Below are 8341 nucleotides of genomic sequence, written 5' to 3'. Positions count from 1 at the left end.
TTTCACTTGTTCTATAGTATGTATAGTCTTGAATAGAATCAACTATTATAGTCGCTATTTTACGGTTTTACCTATCCTAGATTAAGTTTAAATTTGCTCACATGAATCCATTTTGTACTTTTATCCAAAAAAATAAAGAACCCATTTGGACAAAGTGTACATGGACATCTTAGCAGGGCGCTATCTTAACTAAAAAACAAAAAGAATAAAAAATGGCTATTTGCTAGCTAGTTCCACTCCTCCCTTGGATTGCTTGTAAATTTTAGTGGTAATAAACCTGTAAACTAATGCACCTATAAAAAATTAGCACCTACAGCTTATGAACCAGAGAACAGATTTGATCAATGGATATAGGACCCACCACCACATCAACATCAGATAAGCGTCAACAAGTAATTGATCTCCCTCTAGTTATCATATCAAATCACTGATACCCATAATGCAGATCCATTAGTGTTAATGGGCATATCTGCCTGTTATTAGGTGGACTCCATAATTTTGTTGGAAATGATAAGATTTAAAAAGGGAACTTGTGCATGATGGAATCAACCATTCCATCTTTCATGTGAAAGTGAAAAACAGTAGAAAGCACGAATAAATCCAATATCTCCAGTCCCGAGAAAACCGACCTCCTCTCTCTCTGAGTAGAGTCTCTCCAAATACTCGTAATGAAGGAAATAGAAAGAACAAAGAAACAAAAATATATCTTCAGTTCTCTACGGACTCAAAAGCCAATGAATTTCTGAAAGCTAGATTTTCTCGCCCTATCTGTCTTTTTCCTTACTCTTTTCTGTAATAACCATTAAATGGAGTTTCAGAGTCAGCTTCACCTCTTTGCTCACGGGCTGAAAACAAACAATTTGCCTTACATTGATATAAATATATTTGCTCTATATATTGAAAACGAAACCATACCCATATAATCTCCTCCTCCTCCTCCTCCATTGGAGCCTTGCAACACAAAAGAGCCATGGCTTCTGGAGGAAACAGAGCTAAAACTTCTGCTTTCTTAGTGTTCCTTCTTCAGCTTCTTTTTCTCCTGGGCTCCAAAGGGGCCTCAGGCCAATCTCCAGTTTTCGCCTGTGATGTTGGCAAGAATCCCGGCTTGGCTGCCTTTGGGTTCTGTAATACTTCATTGGACATTGCTGCAAGGGTAAATGATCTAGTGGAGAGGCTTACATTGCAGGAAAAGATTACTTTCTTGGTGAGTAAAGCAGGGGCAGTGAATAGGCTGGGAATTCCGAGCTATGAGTGGTGGTCTGAAGCTTTACATGGAGTATCTTACGTGGGTCCCGGCACCCATTTCTCAAGTGCAGTCCCTGGTGCTACAAGCTTTCCTCAGGTCATTCTAACTGCAGCTTCGTTTAACACGTCTCTGTTTGAGGACATTGGAAAGGTAAGTCTCATCCTACTCTTCATTTCTGATCTTGATTCTTGATCGTTTGGGTGAAAATGGACCCTGGGTTTGATTCAAATGTGGGTTGGAGATGTTTTTTTCTATTAGTTTACCGAGTAATTCTGTTTGGTATGGAGAAGATAGGCTCCTATTTTAGTTTTTGCTCTTTTCATTTTTCTTTTCAAAATGTTTTCCCTTCTGTTCTCAGAATTTTGAATGCCAGACATGGGTTTATAAGTAACTAAGCTAATTCAGACTTTAGTTTAAAATTTCTGCAATGTTGAGAAGAATGTACTTGCTTCTGAAGTAGTACTTCAAGGGAATATGTTTTAGATTTGAATTCAAACATGGGATTGGATTTACACTATAACTGGTAAATCCCAGAATCAGTATTTGAGTGGAGTTGATACTGAATCTTTCATTCATTGTCATGATCTTCATTTGTTAGTCTGAACCGTGTTCTGTTTTTCCAACTGAACTTGATCTGATTATTACTAGTTTGCATGTGGAGGGCCACATAGTCTTGAATTTATATCTTCAAAAGTTTATATATTTTTTTCCTAAACTAAATTTATGAGAAGAATCTCAGCCAATTACTATTTACTAAACTAATAAAGGTGGTAGTTAATGTACTGTTTTCCTAAAAGGGGGAAAAATTACCGAGGAGAATAAAATAATTCCACTACCAAGTTGATGGAAAAAAATACCCTTGAGAAATCAGGAAGCAACTAGTTGCTTTTTACTGCTTTTTTATAAGGCAGGTGAAAAGGATGTGTTACAACTGTTCATATACAGGGTGGACAGAAAAAAGAGGGGATGTTATATATATATCAACAGGGCCTAGCTGTTCAGCCTAATCTTCTAATTGCATTGCACACTTCATATATTTAGCTTAATTTTGTTGTAATTGTGAATTTAGGCTGTGTTTGGTTTGAAGAAAAAAGTACGGAAAAAGGTAAAGAAACCTTTATAGAACTTGTATAAGTTTTCCTACTTTTCTCTTCCCTTTCCTACATTTTCTTTCAAACCAAACATAACCTAATAATGAAGGAGGCCAAGTGACCGGTCACCAATCAGATCCTCAAACCCAACAACATAAATGATGGAATGAAAAAAGGAAAATATGAGCATGATTTGCAGGTCAAATTTTGTGGAGTGATTTTTCTTTTTCTTTTTTTTTTTAAATCCCCAAATTTTACTCGAGGCAGAGGGATGGCCACCTTAAAATTTTATTAATAATATCAATATAAATGAAATAATACAGGGGACGACATAACCCACCTAATCCGAGTACATCAATCTCTCGAAACAAACTCTCAACCCTATAATTACAAAAACATAAGTATTAACCAACTCAAGTCTGGGAAGAAAAAGAAAGTAGGTTGTTTCTATTGTTTTCTTCTCTTTTCCTTACCCAATGAGAACTCTGGCAAGAGACAATGGATTCGGACAAATCATTTATAATATAAGTAGGTGAGATTATAAAAGCTAGGTTAGAAAGATCTCAACTTCTTCACAAGTGGTGTAGATTGATCCGAGGCTAAATTTACAGTTCAATCACGAAAAAACCTTGGACCCAGAATCATACTAATTAATAATTGGGATAATTAGTTTTTTTTGGGATTCGGTGCGTGTTATGCACCACTAAACCTCCCCTTGACCCCTTTTCTTCCCACAGTGGTGGTTGTAGGATTTGATTCTGCGTCAGTGCTGGAACAAACCAATTAATACATGAACGAGCCACCTCTTGATTGGTTGGGATAATCAGGTTAGACCCAATTATATTGACAAATATAATTATTTAAAAAATTACAACTTAGTTTTTTTATAATATAATCTTAATAAAAATGTCAGTAAAATAATAAATTATTTATATATTAATAAATCAAGTATTTTTAATCAAAATTAGCTTATATATTATCTATCAAATTTACACGTTTATACATAAAATATAATAAAAATTACAAAAGAATTAGAATTATATTATATTTACAAAATAACCAGTTCAGGTTTGAATCCGTTTGGAAAAAGAAAGAACCAGAATCCACCCAATTATTAATTGAGCATCACAAAACTGACCTGTCGCCAGCCCTATTAATAACAACTTAGAAATTCATTTTTTCTACTATAATTTTAATAAAAATGACAGTAAAATAATAAATTGTGTATGTAATGATAAACAAGTGTTTTAACAAAAGTTATATTATATGCTCTCTATGAAATGTATCCTTTTAAACAAAATATAACAAAGATTATAAAAAAAAAACAAGAAACCAATACATTATAAACTATATAATTGGTTCGGAACAGCAAAAACTGGTTCCGACCCAATTGTTAATCGGGGCACATACACAACACCCGAACTTATATAATTGGTTCAGTCGGTTTGATTCTATCAATAGATCCGACCCATTAACAATTGTAAATGCTAAAATGTACCGTGTCTAATTAGTCACTTTTGATTAATCTTTGGAATTAGTTCTTTCTCTAGTCACTGATATCATTTATTACTTCTGTAGTCTACAGAGCATCCCAATCAACTAGAAGGTGAAAATCAAAGTATTAATTGCATACCTAACATCCAATCTCAAATTTTGAAAATAGATGGCATAAATACAGAATTGATAAGAAATTAATGTTCTCATGTATAATGTTTGTTAAGTAGGATACAAATCTATTAATTTCTCTTGTCCATGCATCTCTTGATTGTGTGTGTGTGAGTCTTTTGCAGTACCCTAGGCCCCTCAAGCATTTGATGAGTATCTGAATGGTAGGTGGGAGCAGTTTAAGGGCACCGGGTCTGGGAAAACCCGATCCAACATCCGGTCCAACTAAAATATTTATATAGATTTAGTAATTAACATTTTCAACTTCTTTAGTTTTTCTTTATTTTAAACTAAAGACAATCAAGTGGGCTTGGATTAAATTCAAATCCAACCCGAGATCCCTACTACAGGCTACAGCCCTATGGGTAGGGGTAAGCTTCAAAAGCAAATATTGAGCTATTCCTTTTGGTAGATCTTGTTGTCCACCCAACAAAAAGACCCAATTTATTTGAACCTTTCTTTCTCTTCATGCATGGATTCTCTGTAGTTGGCTGATTTATATCATTCTATGTCAAAGTAGTTTTCAAGCCAAATCAACTTTGAGACATACATCTGCAGGTGGTGTCTACGGAAGCTAGAGCCATGTACAATGTGGGCCTAGCTGGGCTAACTTACTGGAGCCCAAACGTCAACATATTCCGAGACCCCAGATGGGGAAGAGGCCAAGAGACTCCAGGTGAAGATCCTCTGCTCTCCAGCAAATATGCAGCAGGTTATGTTCAAGGTTTGCAGCAAACCGATGATGGAGACCCCAGTCGGCTTAAAGTTGCTGCTTGCTGCAAGCATTACACAGCATATGATGTGGATGCATGGAAGGGTGTCGATCGCTATCACTTCAATGCTCAGGTAGTAATCAAACTGTGGTTTTAGTCGTACTAGTTTTCTTTTGGTTGTCTTCATTTCATTGCTATACAAAGAAAGAGATAGATAGTAAACAGTTCACTCTTTTTGTCTATGAATTTGCTTGTAGGTTACTAAACAAGACCTGGATGATACATTTCAACCCCCCTTCAAGAGCTGTGTCATTGATGGGAATGTTGCTAGTGTCATGTGCTCTTATAACCAAGTAAATGGGATACCGACCTGCGCAGACCCGGATCTTCTCGCCGGTGTCGTTAGAGGAGAATGGAAATTAAATGGGTCTCTTCTCTTTTCCTTGATCCTCCTGAATGTGTTTAGCATTTTGGCTATCTTAAATTCTTAATCCCATTGTTTAGAATCCTGTACCTTGGCAAGATGATTTAGATCCATAATTCTATATATGATATAGGAAAGCAGTGGGTCTTCTTGCCCATGTGGGTCTTCAACTGTTAGGGAACAAAACAAATACATGACCACATGCTCTACTGTACTGGTCATCACTCACCCATGTAACAAAAATGTCTACTGGGCCTCCATTGGATCAATGTCTAAAGTGCTACATTGTTGCTCATATTAAGTAGCCCAGAACAATTAATCTTGCTGCTCGAAAGGATTATTTGATTAATCATCAATGATCATACAATGTGATTTTTACTGAGGAACCCGGTTTAAGAATAAACTGCAGCTTCACATGCATCACCATCTGTAGTTTCAAATTTGAAAAGTAAAAAAAAAAAAAAAAAAAAAAAAGATGTTTTAATACTCCCTTGCTATTGCTTTCCTGACATTGTGATTTTGTTGGGCTGCTTCTGTTCTGCCTCTCCTGCTGCTGCAGATACATCGTTTCAGATTGTGATTCAGTGGACGTACTTTACAACAATCAGCACTACACCAAGACCCCAGAGGAAGCCGCTGCTAAGACTATATTGGCAGGTAATTGCATTTCCCTTCTTAGACTAATAATGGTCGACGATGATCAATCATGTCGGATCATCTGATCAGTTTGATCTCTAAGAGGGGCCCAACCAAGATCAGATCAATCTAATTAATGGTCGTCGTGCCCAGTTGTTAAGAGATAGGTGAAGCCACACCATCCACCTTTTCATTCTTCATACAGGGACTTCTTCTGAGCTATTGTTTCTGTTCATGACTCAAAAGTGTGCATTAATTTGCTGGTCTCAACAGGGTTGGATCTCAACTGTGGATCTTTCCTGGGGCAACATACCGAGGCTGCAGTGAAAGCTGGGCTGCTTGATGAGTCTGCCGTCAACAAGGCAATCAGCAACAACTTTGGCACTCTCTTGCGACTGGGCTTCTTTGATGGTGACCCAAGTAAGCAACTCTATGGGAAACTCGGCCCCAAGGATGTCTGCACCCCAAAGAACCAGGAGCTGGCCCGTGAAGCTGCGAGGCAAGGGATTGTCTTGCTCAAGAACAGTGCGGGTTCATTGCCATTGTCACCCACAGCCATCAAATCCTTGGCAGTGATCGGACCCAATGCCAATGTGACAAAAACCATGATCGGGAACTATGAAGGTAACTGAATTATGTTATATAATTCTTAAGCGCTAGACCTTCTAAAGCATCCATTGACGCTATAGTTTGTTTTGCCAGGCACTCCATGCAAATATACTACTCCTCTGCAAGGCCTCACAGCCTCAGTTCCGACTCTCTATCAGCTGGGCTGTCCCAATGTGGCATGCGGCAGTGTACAACTAGATGATGCCAAGAAAATAGCCGCCCAAGCAGATGCCACAGTTTTAGTAATGGGCGCTGATCAATCCATCGAGGCAGAGAGTCGTGACAGAGTCGACCTTCATCTCCCTGGCCAGCAGGCACTTCTGGTAACAGAAGTTGCAAATGTATCCAAGGGACCCGTAATTCTTGTTATCATGTCTGGGGGAGGCATGGATATCTCATTTGCCAAAGGCAATGACAAAATCACGAGCATTCTTTGGGTTGGTTACCCCGGTGAAGCTGGAGGAGCCGCATTATCAGATGTGATCTTTGGATATTATAATCCTAGTAAGCGAGCTCTGATTTGTCGACTTTGGTATTGATTACTAGTTTGCTAGACAAGACCCAGACCAGAATTCTATTCCAGAATCCATTACAACTCTGTTTATCAGAATTGTGTAATTTCAGAACTAATTTGCCTTTTTTTCTTGTTCATCAGGTGGAAGATTACCCATGACATGGTACCCACAAGAGTTTGCAGACAAGGTCCCCATGACAAACATGAACATGAGATCAGATCTGGCCACTGGGTACCCTGGCAGAACCTATCGGTTTTACACAGGTGAAACTATATACTCATTTGGTGATGGCCTGAGCTACTCTCAATTCAACCATCACATTGTCCGGGCACCTAAACTGGTATCAGTTCCCTTGGAGGAAGGTCACATTTGTCACTCCCAGAGATGCAAATCTATTGATCTCTTTGAAGGGAGTTGTCAAAACCTAGCTTTTAAGATTCATTTAAGAGTTAGGAACATGGGAAGGAGGAGTGGAAGCCATACAGTTCTCCTGTTCAACACTCCTCCATCAGTACACAATGCCCCTAAAAAGCATTTGCTCGGATTTAAGAAGGTTTTCCTGACAGCTCAGAGTGAAGAATTGGTCAAGTTCAACGTGGATGTTTGCAAGGATTTGAGTGTTGTAGATGAGCTTGGGAGCCGAAAAGTGGCCCTGGGTTCACATGTCCTTCAAGTAGGGAGCTTGAAACATTCTTTGAATATCAAAATTTAAATTTGATCCCTTTGGAAAAGAAGCAAGAAGCAAGAGCATGATTTCTCTCCAAGTTTTCTTTGGAGATTGGTAATAAGAACCTCCAAGGAAGTAGGTTCAACAAGCATGTATGCTGAGAGAGTGGTAAAGCTTTTCTCAAATGCTTCTATGGCCAATATGATCATAATGAAAGTCTCGAAATCCAAAAATATCTACTTCATCTTATTTGATTCTCCTTACTTTTTTGACAGTAGACCAGGCTAGATTTGTACCATGTGCATTTCATCTTTCCACTTGGACAATTGAAGAATATGATTAGCAAGAAAATCGCCTATCACATGTTCATGAAGAAAGAATATTGATAGAGAGAGGGGGGGGGAGAGAGAGAGAGAGAGAGAGAGATTATAAAGTAGTTTGCAGAACTAAGAAGTGAAAGGACTAGGTTAAATAATGAGAAATGATTTAAGGGTCCCCATAATTTAACAATGGATATGCCATTGAACAGAATGGAATGGCAGAACAAGATACATCATACATGTAACCAACCCCATATGGTTGGGACAAGGTTTAGATGATGATGATAAGTAAATATAAAATATTTTATGATCTCTTCTTCCTCTCCTCCAATGGCAGACCAACTCTTCGAAGGGAAATATTCGGTGATGTTTTTACTTTGTTCTGTGACTGGCAATTGTTTTCTAGTTGTTGCAGATATGGATGACCATAAATTTTCTATATTTTGCATTATTTA

The 8341-nt window shown here is 38.0% G+C and overlaps 1 protein-coding gene across 1 annotated transcript; it reads left to right on the top strand.

Annotated features, from left to right (window-relative positions):
* Positions 1–589: 589 nt before the first annotated feature.
* LOC104587424 (beta-xylosidase/alpha-L-arabinofuranosidase 2-like) lies at positions 590–7815 on the top strand. The gene is made up of 7 exons (XM_010245038.3): positions 590–1396; positions 4561–4848; positions 4973–5142; positions 5699–5796; positions 6049–6399; positions 6478–6888; positions 7040–7815. The coding sequence occupies exons 1-7, from the start codon at positions 971–973 to the stop codon at positions 7609–7611; spliced, it is 2316 nt and encodes a 771-aa protein (XP_010243340.1). The 5' UTR covers positions 590–970; the 3' UTR covers positions 7612–7815.
* Positions 7816–8341: the final 526 nt, after the last annotated feature.

This window comes from Nelumbo nucifera, chromosome 1, assembly GCF_055504915.1.
Source record: "Nelumbo nucifera cultivar China Antique chromosome 1, China Antique-T2T, whole genome shotgun sequence".
Taxonomy (NCBI): domain Eukaryota; kingdom Viridiplantae; phylum Streptophyta; class Magnoliopsida; order Proteales; family Nelumbonaceae; genus Nelumbo; species Nelumbo nucifera.
This window is presented reverse-complemented; position numbering and strand designations above follow the sequence as displayed.

What these genes read in the sequence shown, in the direction of transcription:
- LOC104587424 (XM_010245038.3), top strand. Translation starts at nt 971, where the DNA reads ATGGCTTCTGGAGGAAACAGAGCTAAAACTTCTGCTTTCTTAGTGTTC. An exon ending in GCTATCACTTCAATGCTCAG is followed by an intron (nt 4,849 to 4,972) that starts GTAGTAATCAAA and finishes ATTTGCTTGTAG; the next exon opens with GTTACTAAACAAGACCTGGA. An exon ending in GGAGAATGGAAATTAAATGG is followed by an intron (nt 5,143 to 5,698) that starts GTCTCTTCTCTT and finishes CTGCTGCTGCAG; the next exon opens with ATACATCGTTTCAGATTGTG.